At 40.5% G+C, this 18,373-nt stretch overlaps 1 protein-coding gene across 1 annotated transcript in view; it reads right to left on the bottom strand.

Moving 5' to 3' along the window:
- Nucleotides 1–15,036: 15,036 nt before the first annotated feature.
- Nucleotides 15,037–18,373, bottom strand: part of TTC21B (tetratricopeptide repeat domain 21B) — a 56,447-nt gene continuing 53,110 nt past the window's right edge. The window contains exons 28-29 of the mRNA XM_087819808.1: nt 16,763–16,830; nt 15,037–15,566 (exon numbers count right to left, since the gene is read on the bottom strand). Of these exons, the coding sequence (XP_087675934.1) occupies nt 15,489–15,566; nt 16,763–16,830 (146 nt within the window). The 3' untranslated portion in view covers nt 15,037–15,488. The remainder of the gene's footprint in view (nt 15,567–16,762; nt 16,831–18,373) is intronic.

Raw genomic sequence — 18,373 nt, 5'->3', positions numbered from 1 at the left:
TCTGATTATGTCAGACCCTGTGGCAGACAGAATAATGGCCCCCAAACCTGTCTACATCCTAACCCCAGAACCTATGAATATGTTAACTTACATGGCAAAAAAGGACTTTACAGATGTGATTAAGTTAAGGATCTCGAGATGGGAAGATTATATTGAATTTCCAGGCCTGCCCAATATAATCACAGGGGTCCTTATGTTAGGGAAGGAGGGAGACAGGAAAGTCTGAGACTAGGTGGTGATGGAAGCAGAGGTTAGAGTCATGTGGCCAAGAGCCAGAGTGCAGGCAGCCTCTAGAAAGCGGAAAAGTTAAGGAATAGATGCCCCCTAGAGCCTCCAGAAGGAATACAGCTCTACTGACACCTTGATTTTAGCCCTGTAAGACCTGTTTAGGACTTCTCACCTTCAGCAGTATAAGAAAATAAATCTGGAGAATAAAGTCTACAAAATCGAGATAATAAGGGTATGGGGCCAGATGGGTGGTTGGGGCAGCGGGGGGCCACTCGGTAGAGTACATGATTTTCCGGCCATTTTGCTGTACATCTGCAACTGGTGCAGAATGGTACTGAATGTAAACTGTGGTTGAAAATAAACAAATTAATTAATTAATTAATTAGTGTTGTTTTAAGCAGCTCAGTTCGTCCTAATTGGTTACCTGGGTAATAGGAAACAAATGCAGACCCCTAAGGCAGAGTTTTTGCCCTGACCTCATGTCATCACTCACATCACTCTGAGTTGTAATGGATCCCTAATGAAAGTCAGGCAGATCCATCAGAGGAATTTAAAAATGACTTCTTCTCAGTTGTATTATATATATATTTTTTACAAGTTTAAAAGGTCTTGGACCTGTGGAAGGATTGATGATTTGTTCTGACTCCAGATGGTTGTGTTCTCCCAAGGACAGATGGAAGCCCAGGATAGGTGGGGCCCTTCTACATGAAAAAAGAGAGAAATGATTGATATAGAAAGGCCAGGAAGATCCAGTAACTCTTCAAAGCCCACTTTTTACTTTTCTGATTCTTCAGTAATGGCCTTTGAATTATGGATATTACATTGCTATTAATATGGAACCAACTGTTCTGTTTTTCCTCTCTTTTACTTGCTGCACTTGAAGAATTTGGAGCTTAGTTCTTCCCGCATTTGAGCAAAAATAGACTTTTTTTTGGTTCTTTTTGTTGATTAGACATTTTGCTCTCATGGGCCCTCAAGGTTTAGCATAAAACAACGTGAATATCTGAGTTTTTTTAAAGATTAGTTAAAAGGAACAGGACAAGATACTTTGGCTAGAAGCCAGAACACGAGAATTTGGGACATTAAGAAAATATCTTGAATAGAAACAGAAGAGAGTTGGGCTTCACTCCAGGCAAGGAAGGGTTTCTGACATGAGGACAGATAAAAAGAGAGAAGGAAATAACTGTCATGAGCAAGGGAGCATCCCCAAAAGTAGTCACTTGCACATGTTTGTGTCTTTCCACAATGCCAGGTTTATTAAGGGGAAACCTCCCCAATATGCCGATAGAGTCCCAGGCAGGTTACACACAGAGAGGGGGCGTCTACTCAATAGAAGTGAGCAGAGTATGTGTCCGGCAGGAAGTTCAATAGGTGGAGAGGCGGGCATGGGTCTCGAGCCTGGAAGTTACAGTGGTGGTAGGCATCTGGTTGCTGAAAGCCCAGCAGGGCTTCAAGTGTGACCCATGGTATAGCCAGGCTTGAGCACTGGGTGGTCAGAGTTCTGAGTTCTTCTAGTCCAGCAGAGGTGGCGGTCCCACTCATAGAGGTGTCCAGATGGAGTCCTTACTCAAGTATCCAGACTTGTAGTTTTGGGTGTTCCCGGCCCCTCCTGAGGGTGTTCCGATTACACCCATTATCTCCATTTTGACATAACACTTGACATAACTGTCATGGCTGACAGTGATTCCATATTGGATTGTCAAAGGTGTCCAGAAAGTCCACTCTGCACTTGCTCTTATAGTATGGTGTGTATGAGTAGGCAGGTGAGGGAAAAGGGGAAAGAGAGGGTGGTTATAGCTAAGCAGCTAAACCTTTAGCAACCTGGCAATGATATTCTTGCCCCAAGCACGTAACAGAAAGATGTGGTTCTACAGTCAGTAACCTCATAGGAGTGCAGTTGTCACCGGGAAGCCTTAGTTTCTATCTGAATGAACATCTCCTGTCCCTGGGGCCTCAGTTAATTGTCATTGCTTCTGCTTCTTCCTTTTTCTTTCTTTCTTTTTTTATTAATATATCCTTATTGATTTCAGAGAGGGAGAGGGAGAGAGAGAGATAGAAACATTGATGTTGAGTCATTGATCGGCTGCCTCCTGCACGGCCTGCACTGGAGATCCAGCCCGAAACCCGGGCATGTGCCCTGACCAGGAATGGAACCGCGATCTCCTGGATCATAGGCCGGTGCTCAGTCACTGAGCCACACCCGGCCGGGTGCTTCTGCTTCTTCTGAAGATTCCGCTCCATCAGCTAGCATCTTGTTTGGGGCCTCCCTGAAGAAACAGTGCCTATGCACTTCCTTAAGTTTTGCTTGCTTCTTGTCTGACTTACTCTCACCTCACTATGCCCCAGGACATATGTGAGCTCAAAGAAGGAGGGTGGAGTCCTGGACACTTAATGGGGTGGCCTAACAAGGAATCCTTTGAAGTCAGATGAACCTGGCTTGATTTGTTCCCCTCCCAGGATCTCCCAGTCTTTCATATGAGCTGGGATAGTGGTTTATGGCTTTCTTTTACATGACAACCAAATAATGCATAAATATAAAAGCCATCCTGCACAGAGGAAGGAATATGAAGGCCAAAGGTCTTGTCAGCTATCAATATACTCTTTGAAATAGCTTACTAATTCACACAGAGAAGCACTGGTCTTCATGGAGAAGTGCGGGCCTGGGCAGCAATCAAGTTGTTGAGATTCTCAGCAATACAGGCCCCACTAAACTCTTAATTAACACTAAAGTGGTGTAGCCCTTGATATGTCCTGGTTTGGGTTTTTTAGACATCTGGTAGAAAGAAAACAGAAGAATTATGATTTTGAACAAATAATTTACAACGTTGAAAATTATTTTATCAATGAAAGTAGAGCAACTTTCTCCATTATTTAACTGAAATTTGTGCTTTTTCAATGTAGTAGGTCAGCTATGCTAGTGTCTGAGTGCCTTTTTAAAAATTTTTATTTTTTTACAATGCTGGATTAAGCACTGAGGAGAGAGGGGTGCAAAGGATTAGACAGCATGCTTGTTGTAGAGTTGGGACTATCTGCTCAGCAACTTTCTATTCCACAGAGGTAGACCTGAGTAACCTGTTTCACTGGGTGGCCTCCCTCCACACCAGAGTTGGGGGGAGTTGAAACTAAGGGGCTGCAGGTAGGTCTCCGCATGTGGCTAAACCTGTAGCAGAGGAGTAGTGAAAGGTCTGTGAGAACTGGAGACTAGCATGTCTACCCAGTGTGAGGGTTCTCCCTTCCTCTGGCATGGAATAGGTCTTCAGTGAGTATTTGTTGAATGACTTGAACTAGTAAATGGGTGGATAGATGAGTACAGACATGCAGAAAGCAGCTGAGGAAAGGAGTAGAGTCCTGTCTACATTCCAGTCCCTGGTTCCAGTTGCTTCCTGCCTGTTATCTCCAGTGCTGATCTTGGTAGGCTTGAGATCCTTGGAACCTTACATATAACCCAGGCTGTCCTATGTTGGTTACTTGCAAATTGTAATCACTAGTAATAATGGGGAACTTGGAGTCTTCTTTGAGACAAACATGAAAAAAATCTATAGTATGTGTTCTATTTTTTATACATATATACCACATGAGTGTATATTTGTGCATGTATATGTATGTATAAATAAGGATATCCAAATGAACTGGATAAATTAATCAGCACCCCTGAACTCCTTTGCTTATACTATATCTAAAGTGAAGGGGTTAGACAAAATGATCCAAATGTTTAAGAGGTAATGCTTTCTAGGAATTATGTCAATGATTTGTTAGTAAATCACCAGAAGGCACACTGTTGCCAGCAAAGAGAGCCCAAGATAGGCTCTTTGGGAATTCATACACTTTCCATGATATACCATCGAGGAAGCTAGTTTGGCAGCTCTTTTGGGAAGTGCATTCAGAGGTGGTGGCACATTATTTTAACTCCACCAGCGGGGGCAGCTCTCCAGCCTGAGCAATAGGGTAACTAAGGGTGTTGGTAATACAAGTTCAGGAAGAAAAGCAAAATTAGTTGGAAAATAGCAGTGGGCCTTCCCCATGAATTGGCCCTGAAGGCAGACCCACGAGGAATGCTCCGTCAGTATGGGTGGAATATTGGTCAGAGTAACACCAAACTGAAGTGTCTAAAAGGTAAACAACCGGCAGTAGGCATCCCTCCCACATCAAGAACAATGCTGGGCACGCCCCAGGTAGGTATTCAGTGAGCACTGGTGATTGATTAAACCGAATCCATCATAACAGCTTCATTGTCTGAACCTTTATTAGTGCCGGGTGCTTTATATATATTTCTCATTGTCAACACGCCTCTTTTTAGTCCCACGTTAAATGCTAGGAAACCGGGACTTAGAGAGCTTAAGGAACTTGCCCCAAATCACACTGCTATGACCCCAAAGCCACTATGCTTTACTGCTTCTCTTTTTTCAGCCATAAATGAAGGCCAGTGAGAACAGCACAAAACATTTTGCCCTCTACCTGATTTAACTACCAATTATAATGACTCTCCATAAAATAATATTGATCTGAATCATAATGTTCTCCCGAATAGCATCAGCTGCCTAAAAGACAAGGTTAGGGGAATCATAAATGATTCAAAAAATTACACCTAAGTGTTTTACAATGTGGAAACACATGGATTTCTAGCTGTTACTTTCACTCTGTGTTTCCAGGATGTCTGAAAGGGCAGCCTATCTTCTACAGTGCTCTTCTCTCCATGGCCCAGCTTTCAAGTGGGCTCCACTGGCATGTGTCATGCTTCTACATGCCCTAGGGGAGGGCACTTTTGCCTCCCACTGAAGTTCACTACTGAAAAGCTAATAGCTTTGGGGGAATAGCAGAGGGATTCGTTATTTATTCCAGTTAGCGTGGAGAAAAAGAAATCGAGCAGGTTCTTCGCAGATGCCTGATTTCTAGTCGGCATGCTGCTGGAGTCCCTGGTTGAACACATTTCAGCCATCCTGTGCCTAAGAAGGAAAACACCGCTCCTGCCTCACGTCGCTATGGTAACTAATGCTCAGCAGGCAGTTGCCATTTCATAAAAGCACATAACTGGCTTTTAGAACTTGAGGGGATCATAAGTGCCTTATGACCCGGCAATTCCACCTCTGGGAATATATGCGAAGAAACCTGAAACACTATTTGAAAGAATATATGCACCCCTCTGTTCACTGCAGTGTTATTTACAATAGCCAAGATTTGGAAGCAGCCCAAGTGCCCAACAGATAAGTGGGTTAAAAAGTTGTGCTACATTTACACATGGAATAGTACTCACCTGTAAAAAAGATGGAACTCTTACCTTTTGTGACAGCGTGGATGGACCCGGAGAGCATTACACTAAGTGAAATAAGCCAGTCAGAGAAAGGCAAGCACCATATGATTTCACTTGTATGTGGAATCTAATGAACAAAATAAACAAACAAAACAGAAACAGGCTCATAGATACAGAAAACAGACTGAAAGCTGTCGAAAGGGAGGGAGGTTGAGGGGCTGAGTGAAAAGGGTGAAGGGATTAAGCAAAGAAAAAAAAAACCAGACACGGACAACATATAGTGCCTGCCAGAGGGAAAGGGCCGGGGGAGGTGGACGAGGGCAGACGTGGGAGTAAATGGTGGTCGCAGCAGGAGACTTGCCTTTGGGTGGTGAGCGCTCAGTGCCACGTGCAGATCATGTACTATAGAAATGGGCGCTTGAAACCTGTATGTTTTTATTAACCAATGTCACCCCAATAAATTCCATTTTAAAAAAAGAACTTGAGTGGAAGCTATGCTTTCATGTGAGAGAAAGAGAAATACGAGTACTGTCGTTTAATTCATGCGTCTGAATTTAAGGTAGGGACACAGGTCACTTCCAGTGTTTGACCACAGCGTGTGTAGTTTCGTTTCATATCTGGGTCAGATCTAAGGCCTCAAAGGATGAAGCATTTCTCTCATCATGTGTGAAGTGCACAAAGTTGGCAGAAAGGGAGAGACGGGGTCGGGCTGGACCCTTTGCGAAAGGTTTTCACTTTATAAAACCATCTCTGCTTGAGAATTTATAAAAGAATTGCCTCCTCGCATCCACAAAGGAGGCCTGAGAGCTGGGTTGCTAGGCAACCTGGCAGAAGGCTGGGGCTCCGAGATTAACATAGCTGACCTCCCTCTCCTGTCTCAGCTCCGCTATTCAAAAGCATTTTGTGAGGCCGCAGGACTCAAGAAAATAGATATAAAATGTAAATACAAAAATAAAGCATAGGGGAAACAAATCTAACTTTTTCAAGCAAGATCAGGATTCACTCAATAAAAAAAAAGGCAGCAATTTGAAAAAGCAGGTTGAGGGGGAAATGGTGCTAGTTGCTACAAACCAGAAACTTGTATTTTAAATAATCTAGGAAGGGAGAAATTTTTCCTATGTTTTTAGAAATGTTTATAACTGTCACATAAACTATCGCAGCAAGGGTCGGAAAATACTTAAGGGCAAACAAAAAAGAAATCCACTTATGATAATATAGATCTCCCACGTATTTTTAACAGGCTCAGCCGCGACTCCTCAGCACAGGATGTTTGTCTTCAGTTCCAGTCTCCTCCTCTCTTTCCTGCCACTACATCACGAACCTGACTGGTCGGTGTGGGAAGGGATGGCATTTATACTGCAAGTAGATGGGTACTTGGGAGGAAACTGCAAAGCTGGCCTGTGAAGCAGAGCGTACACTTCTGTCAGCAATAAATTACTTAGTCTGATCTTTAAAATACCTCATACCACTGGAAAATGCCTATAGTAACATTTTAAGATAGGTTGTTCAATTTATCATTAAAATCAATCAAAATTGTTGCTGGGGGAGGTAGGAGACAGCAAACAAATCCTGAGCTCTCTTCAGTAGGTTTGGGTTTTGTTATGAGTGTTTGGGTGAAGTGATTCTGAAGCTATTTTAGATGGACTCCAGGACTGAAGAATTGAACAAACACGCTGTGGGACTCGAGGTCTCACTGTGGAAGACGGGACAAATGAAAACTGGGGGAAAGCAAGAAAGAACCCTATGGTGATAAATTGGAATTGGCATAATTTTGATTTCTAAAATGTGTCAGTGTGTGGGTATTTATACGCGTGTATCATGTATCTGTGCACACACGTATGTATGTGTATATGTATGTATATGTCTATTTGTTGAAAGGGTTTAGAAGCAATAACTCTAGTAGCAATGAGCACTAGGTCTTAGCACTAAGGTCTTGATCTCTAATACCATTCCCCCACTAAAGGGGACCAGGGCTCCTCGGAGAAATGGCTGATTCCAGGGCTGAAGCAGGATATTTAGAAGCCGAACCTGGCACAGTTTGTTATGCTAGAAAGTAGAAAAGTGCTTTAAAAAAATGATGGGGGCTGTCATAAGGATACCAACAGCCAGCTTGAGGCAACTCCTGTTGGCCAAATCTGAAACAATTTGAGCACCAAAATAATTAAGGACATTAATGAATTATGAGCCATTAAAAAAAGGAATTTATGAACACATCTGATATTAAATAATAAATAAATGAAATATATAAAAAGTAAATAATGATAAATAAGCAAGGGAAGGGCTCTTGCTTACAGTAAAATGCTGAGGGGCTGGCTGGTTCGTACATATGAAGAAAATGTTGATGTTAGAGTATCATCCTTTATAACCATCATGGTAAAGATTAGATCGGAAAAGAATCTTGTTAAGCTAGTGGCCATTTTTGAAGAGAAGTAGAATATTTGTATGATCTTAAAGTGTCTCCTCACAGATTGGTTATTACTTGCAAGGGAGAAAATAGCAATTGTATAGTGGAAAAATTGACTGAGTAATCAAAATTAATATCACCAGCGAGGGCAGATGGACACTGTGCTTCCAGATGGGATACTATGAGGATAAAACATCACTTCTGTAATGTTATGGCCAGGAATGGTCAATTCAAATCGAGCCATGAGGAAATAGCAGGCAAACCCAAAATGATGAAACACTACTAAAAATAAAAAGGTGGGGCTGGAAAACTGTATTCTTCAAAAATAGCCATGTTATAAAAGACAGAGAAAGGCCGTGGAAACGCTCCAGATTAAACAAGACGAGACACACATGACAAGTAAATGCAATCCCTGATCCCAGAGCAGAACCTGACTGGAAGAGATGATACAAAGGAGATTATTGGATCAATTGGTGGTAAAGTGTGATAGATTTAAAGTATTGCATCTATGGTAAATGTACTGAAGTTCATACGGTACTGTGACTGTATTGGAGAACATCTCTATTCTTAGGAACTACACACTGAAGTACTCAGGAGTATAGACACGTATGATGTATGCAACTTACTCTCAAATGTTCAGAAAAATATTTTATATATAGGTGCATGTATATATGTGTGTGCATGTATAAATGTATATAACAAAATTTGTGTATATATATATATATACACAGAGAAGGCACAAATGAGGTAAAGTATTAGCAACAGTTTAGTATGTATCTGGGTAAATGGCATATGGGTACGCTTTATACTTTCCTGTTCATGCAACTTCTGTTAAGTGTGAAATGATTTCCAAACGAAACTTTTTAAAAATCAACTAGAAAAGAAATTTTTTCTCTTTTTGTAGAAAATTTTTTTATTGGAATTAGAATAATGTTCACATTTTAAGAAATCTATGAAAACAATACCAACACATACAAAAAGATATTACATTTTATAAGGGACAGTAGAATTATGTGTTTAGCAGAGATGTGACGTCAGGATCTAGATTCAGCTCAGTCCCATTTCTTCCCCTTGCCCCTTTGTGTGGTATGTTTTCTATCATTTTAACTTTGCTCTTAGGTGTTCTCAATATCCTGAATTTTCCTATATCCCCACATCCCCTCAAGCCATCCTCTGCAGTTTGTGACTTTAGTCAATGTGAAAAAATGGGCCAGAAATTTTTCAAGAAATTACATATCAGGGAGAAGCTTTCATTCATTGACTGGAAAACTGTTTGAAAGGAGCATTTATATAACTACTTAGCATTTTAGCATATTTTTTCCCTTTCAGTGTTCTTAAACTTGGTGGTTTGTTGTTGTTGTTGTTGTTTTTCCAAAGAAAGTATAGTCTCAATCTGTGAAACAAGACCTATCACCCTGACCCATTATAAGTGAGACTACTACAAAACACTTCACAGCACTGCTCTTCCTGTTTCGTGTATTATTTTTAAGGTTCTTACATCATTTACCCATTAAAAATAAAACTAGCCTGCCTTTGGCAGAAACTGAAATAGTAATTACCGTCTTAAAATATCCTTCTGTTTGTTTAAAACAGAGTTTCTTTTACATTGCCAAAAGAATTTGTTTGAAGAAAGATAAAAATAACACACACACTATTTGAAAACAGCCTGGTTTAAAGATTGCCATAGAGTCTAAGGTTATACCACTCGGAAGGAAGACATTTAGAACTCGCTCATTACTCAGCTTTCCTCATTTATGGGATCAAATTGCTTTTTTGGGCATTGTGCCAGATTCATTTTATGTGCACTGTAAGGCAGATTGTAGAGTGAAGCATTTGTCTAGAAAACATCTGGTTCTTAAGAAGAGTATTAAAAGTGGGTAGCACTTTTTTTTCTCTCTCATAACTATGATTTATTATGTTACAGTAACCCCCCTCTAATCTGGCAGGCAGACTTCCAGCAACCACAACCAGGAACCTGGCAGGTAAGTGAAAAATACTTCGGAGACCAAGGCAAATACAGGCCCCAAAATTCCATGCATATGAAGGAGCAGTACTGCCCTCGGGTCAAAGTCCGTTTTATTTACTATAAAACTACTGGAGCCCATTAGCAGAAGGGCTCCTGAGGCTACCTTTTTATGTATTACCTCTTTCTGCACTTTTGTTCCTTTACTCCCTTGACAAAAATCACACATCCCCCTGAACTCGAGTTCTTCTAAACCACCTGGGTCCCGCCCCTTTCCTACCCAGGTTTTCCTCTCTTCTGTTTCTTATATCTTCAGTTTCTATTGGCTTTTACATAAATATTCCAAGATGCTCAAGTAGCCTCTATCTCAAAAAAGAAAAGAAACTTGAATCTCTCCGCTGCCATCACTCTATTGCTCCCTTACCCTCAGCCCTGGATTTAACTGAACATTTTTTTACAGTCTCTGGTTCCTCACCTTCCACTCACAGGGCTCTCACTAACCTACAAGGAAACCTCAAATTAGAAAAGGGGGTCCACTTCCCCTGGGGGGAGGCAGTTTGCAGGGTAAGACTGGAGTGTTGGATTTCAGCTTCCCTCTCCTCCCCCTCTCCTGGGTCACTGTTCAAGACACACCGTGCAACTCCACATTGCAGCCCTGTGTGATTTGTTATTTCTACTGGCTTATTAAATTTGGCAGGATCATCATTAAAACTGTTACTAGAATAATGAACTAAAAGTGGAGAGAACCGGTTTTGCTCACTCATTTTGACAAGCGGTGCCAGTAACTCTCCTTAGCAATCTTATGTTCTCCTGTTACGATTGCTATTACCACTCCTATTACCGTTTTCTGGCACAGTCTATGTCTACTTTCTGAATCTTTATCTCTGACAATTGAAATAAACAAGATTACATTTTGTTTAAATAATTAGTAAAGTGTGGGGGTTAGGAGTTGAAAGAATGTTACCTTTTATTTTTTTCTATTCATTTTTGCTCAGCAAAACAGCTTTAAAAAGTTAGCAAAAAGCAAGCTTGAGAAGCCTAGTATGTAAAGAAAAAAAGAAAAAACTTATTTTTTGTGCATATTTTCATTGCAGTTAACTTGCAAAATGGCAAAGAAATAAAAATTCTCAGATATTTCATCACTCAGATATAACTGCTATTAAAAATTGGGTTAATTTTATGTAGTTTTGTGTGTCTGTATCTATGCATTTATTCACATTTTTTGCAAATATGTGAAGTAATATTTCCTGCTTTTTCATTTTTTTAGGTGAGAATTTTAGCAGTTCAGTCTTTGAAACCTTTTGAAAAATAGTTTCTCATGAGTACCTAGTACTCCATTGGGTAAACTTTAATATATTTCACCACTTCATTTACATTGAATGTTTGGGTAACAACAAAAAAGCCAAGTTTTTTGTTGTTCATTTGTTTCTAAAATAAAAACCTCTACATTTCTCTAAGTGGGATTGCTTAATGAGGGGACAAATTCTTGATTCATACCGCCAAACTGCCCCTCATGCCGCACTACGCCACCCCAGCCTGGGAATGTGACATTTCCTTGCACCTTTGCCAACCTTTCATTAAAAACAAACAAACAGCCCGGCCGGGGTGGCTCAGCGGCTGAGCCTCGACCTGGGATCCGGATCACGGCCGGATCCCCGTCAGGGCACAGCCCGGGGTTGCGGGCTCCATCCCCAGCCGGGCGCAGGAGGCAGCTGATCCATGGCTCTCGTCATTGATGTCTCTCTCTCTCCCTCTCCTTTCCTCTCTCTGAGATCAATAAAGATATATTTAAAAAAAAAAATTTGCTACCTTACCATGTCAACTGATGGTCACTGGCACCAATCCAATGCCAACAGAAATTCCCAATTGGGGGTGCAGTGACCAGGGAACCTTTATTAAGTGCGAACAGCTTGGCAGGGGGGCAGCCGGCTGTGGAAACAGCGCGGCCGTGGGACAGCCGGGACCAGGCCGTCCCGGGGCCAGGCCCTCGCGAGGCGGCTCCGCTCCCTGACCGCCCCGATGGACCCGAGCTCAGCCCTGCCCGCTCCCGGGGCGTCCTCGGGTCTCAGCTCCGCGGGCAGAGCCTTCCACCTCCCGGACAGTGCCACCGGCGCCGGGGCAGCTGGCTTACGCACAGAACCCGCCCTGGTGCCCGGCTGGTCCATCCTAATGCAAATGAGGCCCCAAACCTTCAGTCTGACTGGCCCAGGGGCAGTCCTGGCTGGTCAGCAGTGCCCCTCGGATTGCGGGAGCTGCGCAGCTCCGGCCGGCCGGGGCAGCCTCGGCCCTGCTGCTTGAAGCAGGGCCCGGAGCTGCCCTATAGACGCAGGCTGCGCGGGGCTCTGCTTTTTTGGGGGCCCAGTTAGCCACCCCGAGTGTTTTTTAAGTGTCTTTAGTTTCAGGGTTTACAATCAGCATTAGTACTGCTACATAATCCTGTTTTAAGGCTATTCAGTTGTGGTCTCTAGACCCAAACTAGAATATAGTTTCTATCAGTCTTTATTGGTCTTTTGGTTTCATGATTCCATTATCTACTTGTTCAGCCTAGCTTCCTCAGCTGTCCACGCATAAAACCCTTCCAGAATTCCTCCAGGTTCTTGACTTCTGGGAAAGCTATTTCCTCTTAGCGCCCAGTTCACCATACCAAGGTCAAAGTGCGGTAAACTTGTAACTGCTTCCTTAGCATGAGCGGGATGGTAGCCAAGTCAGATCCCACATATATGGGAAATTCATTCATTCATGCTGTGTCCCTCCCCTGTAGGTCCGAGTCTCAGTTAACTTGAACTACTTGATTCCTTCAAGCAGCAGTTCAGAGCAGTTTGAGTTCCAGCTTTCCTGGATGTGCAGTCTTGGGCATGTCATAAAGCGTGGTCATAAACCAGGCCTTAGAGAACAGGAAAAACATCAGAGAGAAGTTAAGTGCTGAACAGAATGTTTAAAAAGGTGGTATGACACAGAATGATAGGATGGTTACTGTAGATTGTGGGCCTGGATATGAACGTGGCCTCTGAGGCGATAAACTGATACCTGAATGGAAGAGTAGAGAAGTTCAAGTGGAGGGCAGTGCAAAAGTATGTCTGAGACGGATGGAACGAGATCATGCATGTGGAGTGCAGCACGTTTGGTGGAGGGAGCAGAGACGGGGAGGCACGTACAGAGAAAAAGGAAAGGAGAACAGTGTGGAAGGAGGGAGAATGGAGAGAATCCCGAACCTTGTAGGCTGTGCTCTCTAGGGGAACTTACCTGTCCTCTTCAGCTCACCTTGGCCTGCATTTTCTCTTCTTCCTGAAGGTTCTCAGTTGCAATTACTACTTGGTCCTGTCCCCCTTATAATAATATATAAGTAGAGCTGCTACTTATTAAGAGTGCAAGGGAATCAGATTCATTGGCGGTTTTATGTATGGTCTCTCATTTAATCCTTACAAGCCAAGGCAGGTTATTATCCTTACATGCTTCCCTATGGATGAGAAAACCGAGAGCCTCTGTAACTAGAGAAAAATGAAACGTCTAGTGGTGGCAGAGCCCAGATTCAAACCTAGGCTTGTCCGACTTCAGATCATGTTCTGAACAGCTGTGCCTCGCTGCTCTGCACTGACTTCTCTTTGACAGTTTCTACATCTGTAGGAACTGTTCACGCCATTCCGCTCGCCTTGTTCCTCATAGCTATCTCTGTGACAGAACACTCAGTTTCATCTGCTAGCCAGATGCAGACAAAAGGACTGTTTCCTACAGACACAGTCTCTCTTGCTTAGGAAAGTATCTTAATATAAGGAATAAGAGCGTGGGCTTTGAAGTTGTCTGGGCCAGTATGGAATCAAGGTTCCGACACTTTCTCTGTGACCTTGGGCAAATTTTAGTTTGAGCCTCATCTTCCTCAGTGGAAAACTAAGAATATTATTTCTTTGGAGAGTTGAGTGAGAATTAAAAGACAAAGAATAAAAAAAGAGAGAGAGGGAGAACTCATGGACATGGACAACAGTGTGGTGATGGTAGGGAGGGGGCAGAGGGATGGGTAGAGGCGGAAGAGGGCATAGAGGAGATAAATCGTAATGGAAAAAAATAAAACAAAATAAAAACGTCAAAAAAAAAAAGAGACACACAATGGAAGGAAAGTTCCTAGAATAGTATGTAACAAATAGCAGGAGCTAAATAAATGGTTGCTTAAAAAATAAAAACAAAGTCTTCATTTTACAGATAGGGAAACTGATTTGTAAATGTCTTGCTGGGAGAACAGATGTTCTACTTTGTCCATCCAATTTCCATGATTCTAGTATTCCATGATGCAAGTTCATTGGAACTGCTAAAGCTATTTTGTTACACGATGTCCTTAACAATGTCTATTCGGGCAGAAAGCTAATTTCCCCCCTGAATTACAGAGAAAGACTGTCACAGCTCTAGAACTGCAAACATCAAATATAATAAGACATATGAGAGCATTTTAACAAATTCGAAATGCTTTATAAATGCTCTTATTATTAAACATTTCCACAAAATGCCATAAACAAAAAGGTGAAAAAGAAGAATGATAGAATTTTATAAGTTAGAGCTGAAATTAAAAGGACTTTGGAAAATTGTAACTCAAAAGAAATAAACGTAAGACGTTTAAAGAAAAGCAGCAGTGACTTAAAATTAGTGTTTACTAAAAATGCAAATGAAATGGAAGACTGCTTATTGTATTTTTAAAGACAACTGAAAAAGATGTAGACAACAAACTTTTTAAAAATGCTAAGAACCGAGTTTACTAAGATTAGGTTAAATTTATCACGAAGGGTGAAAACTGCTCTGCCGAGTAGTATTAGGATGGTGGGCTGAGCAGTGGCCTCCTACTGTGTGCTTTGTGAGTCCCTGCTGACCCAACTACTTTGTCCCCTTTTCCACCAGATGTTATGGTGGCTGGAATTACACCAGAAGGCCTAGTCTTTGGAATAAAGTTAAATATTGCTATAACGGTTTACCTATTTAAACTGATTTGATGTACTAATTATTTCTTAAGATCACATTAGCAGTGAGAGTAGAAAGAATGAGTTCAGTAAAGGGACGGGAACTCCCTCTTCATTTTTATCCAAAATGACTTTCCCTAGGAAAGTCACACTTTCTGCAATACTGCTCATTAACATTATTTTAATAGGAGATGCTCACCCTAATTTTGCAAAACTTACCATGTCTTTTGAGTGCCAAGAGGAATACAAACCATACATTTCTAAAATCTTTATTAAAATATATTTTTTCTTTTTCATAAGTTATTTACAAGAAAATTTGTTCATATCTTTGAAACAACAAGGTTACAAAAAATTTTTAACAGAGAACAGTTGCATTTTATATATATTCCTTGAAATAAAAAACTTATATTACTTAGAAAAGATATAGGATAATTACCTAGATTTTAATAAAATATTCTTTATCTAAATGGGTTATAATCTTTACCACAGAGACACCAAATCTGCATCTACCCAAGTCAAGTCAACCAACTCTCATTCACCTTCTCCATTGAAAACATCCGTTTGATACAGTATTTCTCCTTACAGCAGCAGCCTCTGCTGGAGAAAGAGTGTGCTTGCATTACAAAACCTAGCCCAAACCTATGTTGAACTGGAAGAACTCAGATTTGTTTCCCATGTAACCAACACATTACGTTAAAATAATTTTCAAGGTCTTAAAGATGTGCGAGCCTTATCAAGTATATCCTTCCTGATTTTGGGGTAAGTGGGATGTGCTTCTAGAACCTGCAGAAACAGAGAGTAAAAAATAAAAATAAAACAAGAAGCACAAGAACTTGCAGTTATCAAGAACTGGAGAACTACAAAATTTACATGTAATGAACATTACAGTTGAGGTTTCATTGTATTAATCTGCAAATATAACTGCAGTTTTAAAAATGATTTCATGCATATTACTAGTAATTAGATGAAAACAGTAGTATATGAATACTACAAGTAGAAAATACAACAAATACAATTACTTCCTTAATAGGTCGGTTGCAGAAAACAATTATGTACCAATAATCTAAAACATTTTTAAAATATAGCTATTTATACATGATATTTAATGAATCTTTAGAGAATTATTTTTAACGAGGAGCGCACACCAGATTTACCTGGAGTGATTTTGAAACATACAAATTTCCAGAACTGAGTCTAGAAGTGGGGAGATATTCATTAAAAAAAGACAAAACTCCACAAATGATTCTATGTATAACCTTACATTAATGTACAACCTTAATCTTAATGTGAAATACTGGTTTACAGAGAGACTCAATAACCGCAATAGCAGTGACCAAGTATTTACTATAAGGATGCTGACACAGCTATCTGGGATAAGGGACATTATGCAGCTCTTTTCTAAGGAGCTTTCCTTGGAACTTGTAACAATGCTTAATATAATGTTTTTATATGGAATATCAATGGGACAATGTTTATATAAAGAAACTCCAAATTCTAAAACTGCAACGTATTTGTCATTTTAGTAAGGGATCATTTAGTAGGGGATCAATCACAGAAATGTAATCAGATGGCTTCTACATTACAGAAATACCTTTTATGTCTAATTTATAAAGTCTGAATTCTCTAATAACCACACTTAAGACAGTCACAGAACTTCTATTCAGAACACTGAAATGACCTGGAGAATCTGTAACAGTACTCAAATATCTTCCAATTTAAAGACTGTTTTATTTCACTTGCTTCTCCTCTAGCCTCTGTCTTTAAAACGAAAATGAACACTTTATTATTTGAGATCTAACTAAAAACATGCTTTATTTAAGTAAACTTTATTATTTCCTAAACTGACAACCTCTCCCGAATGTATTTGATAAGTCATTCAACTAAAATATTATACATCTATTCATGTATAGCTTGAAATTAACTAAAAGTAGGAAATTGTGCCTCTGAAAAATTTTAAGAAATATAAATTTAAGTGTTACCTGGTGACACACGTCAATTGCATCCACATATCTTTTTGCTTTTAAGTAATTAAATGCCAGTTTGTACCCTGTTAAGACAAAAATAACACCATGATGATATAGTACTACTTGCAGAGCACACCGCTAGTATTACCTTTTTCGCCTCCTCCGTGAGCTTACTATGACAGAAGTGATAACAGAAGGCGGAGTGACATGACAGGAGAACAAGTAGGAAGGAAAAGGGAGTTGGACAAAAGGACCACAGTGAATATACTATTGGGTTAGGAGACTGCTGTCCCAGCAGTGTGGCTCTGTAACTTACAGGTTACAGTAAAAACTCATCCTAGGGCAGTAAATGAAACAGCCATTCATTTATACTGTATAAATTTACTCAGCACTTACTACCCCAGGCAGACTGGTCCTACAGCCATGAGGTTTATATCCTATGTGGGAAGAAAGTAACCTATTTAAATAATTGTGTAAGTAAATGAATTCAAAAGTGTAGATAAATGCCATAAAATAAAGGTGCAGGTCAAACAAGCTATAACAAGAAACCGGGTAGGGTAGAGGGAGGTCAGGCAACGTTTGAAATCTGAAGAAGGCATAAGCTGAGTCAAGAGGCATGAAGCAAGAACACTTTCAGGAAGAGGGAACTGGACGTGTAAAGGACACAGAGGAACCAAAGGGACCTAGAGGACACGGTGAGAGGGCATAACAGGTGGGAGAGTGGCCCAGAATAGAGTGGATTAGTCATCAGATATTCCGCATCAGTGATGAGTTACAATTATCACAATTACTGATATAGAAATGTCATGTTTCAAATGGCAGCAATTTAGAAAAAAGTGTTAGAACAGGCATTTTTTAAAAAAAGACATTCTTAAATGATTGCTGTTCTGTAAAAATAATGTAAGAATGAGCAAACTAAGGGTAAGACAAAAAAGTAATAGTGGCAGGGTATACAATAAATAAGATATGAAATGATGTAAAAGACTATGTAATTAATAAATTAAATACTTCACCTTATCACTAAGAAACATGAAAGGAAATGTGAATACTGCTCTTGGGCTCTAATCAAAGTACCAAAACAAATTTTTAGAATTTCAAACAAATATTTGAAAAAAACCACAACTGGCTAATGTACTCATATGGAAGTACACACACAGACACACACACAGACACAGGCGTGCACCCACCCACCCATACGCATAACTGTTCTAGATGAAAACAGTTAAGTTACAGAGAGGAATACTTGATATCATTAAAAAGAAATTCTAAAATGGGCTAATAGTTTGTGACACTTACATGGAAATTAGAGCCAAAAGTCCCCTAGATTCCTGACAAGCTTTGTGACCTTAGGCAAGTCACTGGAGCTATCAACTTCAATCTTCCTCGTCTAAAAAATGGGGATAATAACTCTTTTTTATTAGTATAATTTTAAAGATGAAATGCTTGTGAAAAGCTTTTAAAAATTTTAGAGCACTACACAAATACCAGCAATTTTTTTCTGTGAAAACACTAAATTAGAAGTGCTAAATCGACCTAGGATCCAGGAGATCACAGTTCGATTCCCGGTCAGGGGACATGCCCAGGTTGCAGGCTTGATCCCCAGTAGGGGGCATGCAGGTGGCAGCC

This window comes from Miniopterus natalensis, chromosome 8, assembly GCF_054644295.1.
Source record: "Miniopterus natalensis isolate mMinNat1 chromosome 8, mMinNat1.hap1, whole genome shotgun sequence".
In the NCBI taxonomy this organism is placed as follows: Eukaryota; Metazoa; Chordata; class Mammalia; order Chiroptera; family Miniopteridae; genus Miniopterus; species Miniopterus natalensis.
The sequence above is the reverse complement of the archived record's forward strand: the minus strand, read 5'-3'. Positions and strand labels throughout refer to the sequence as shown.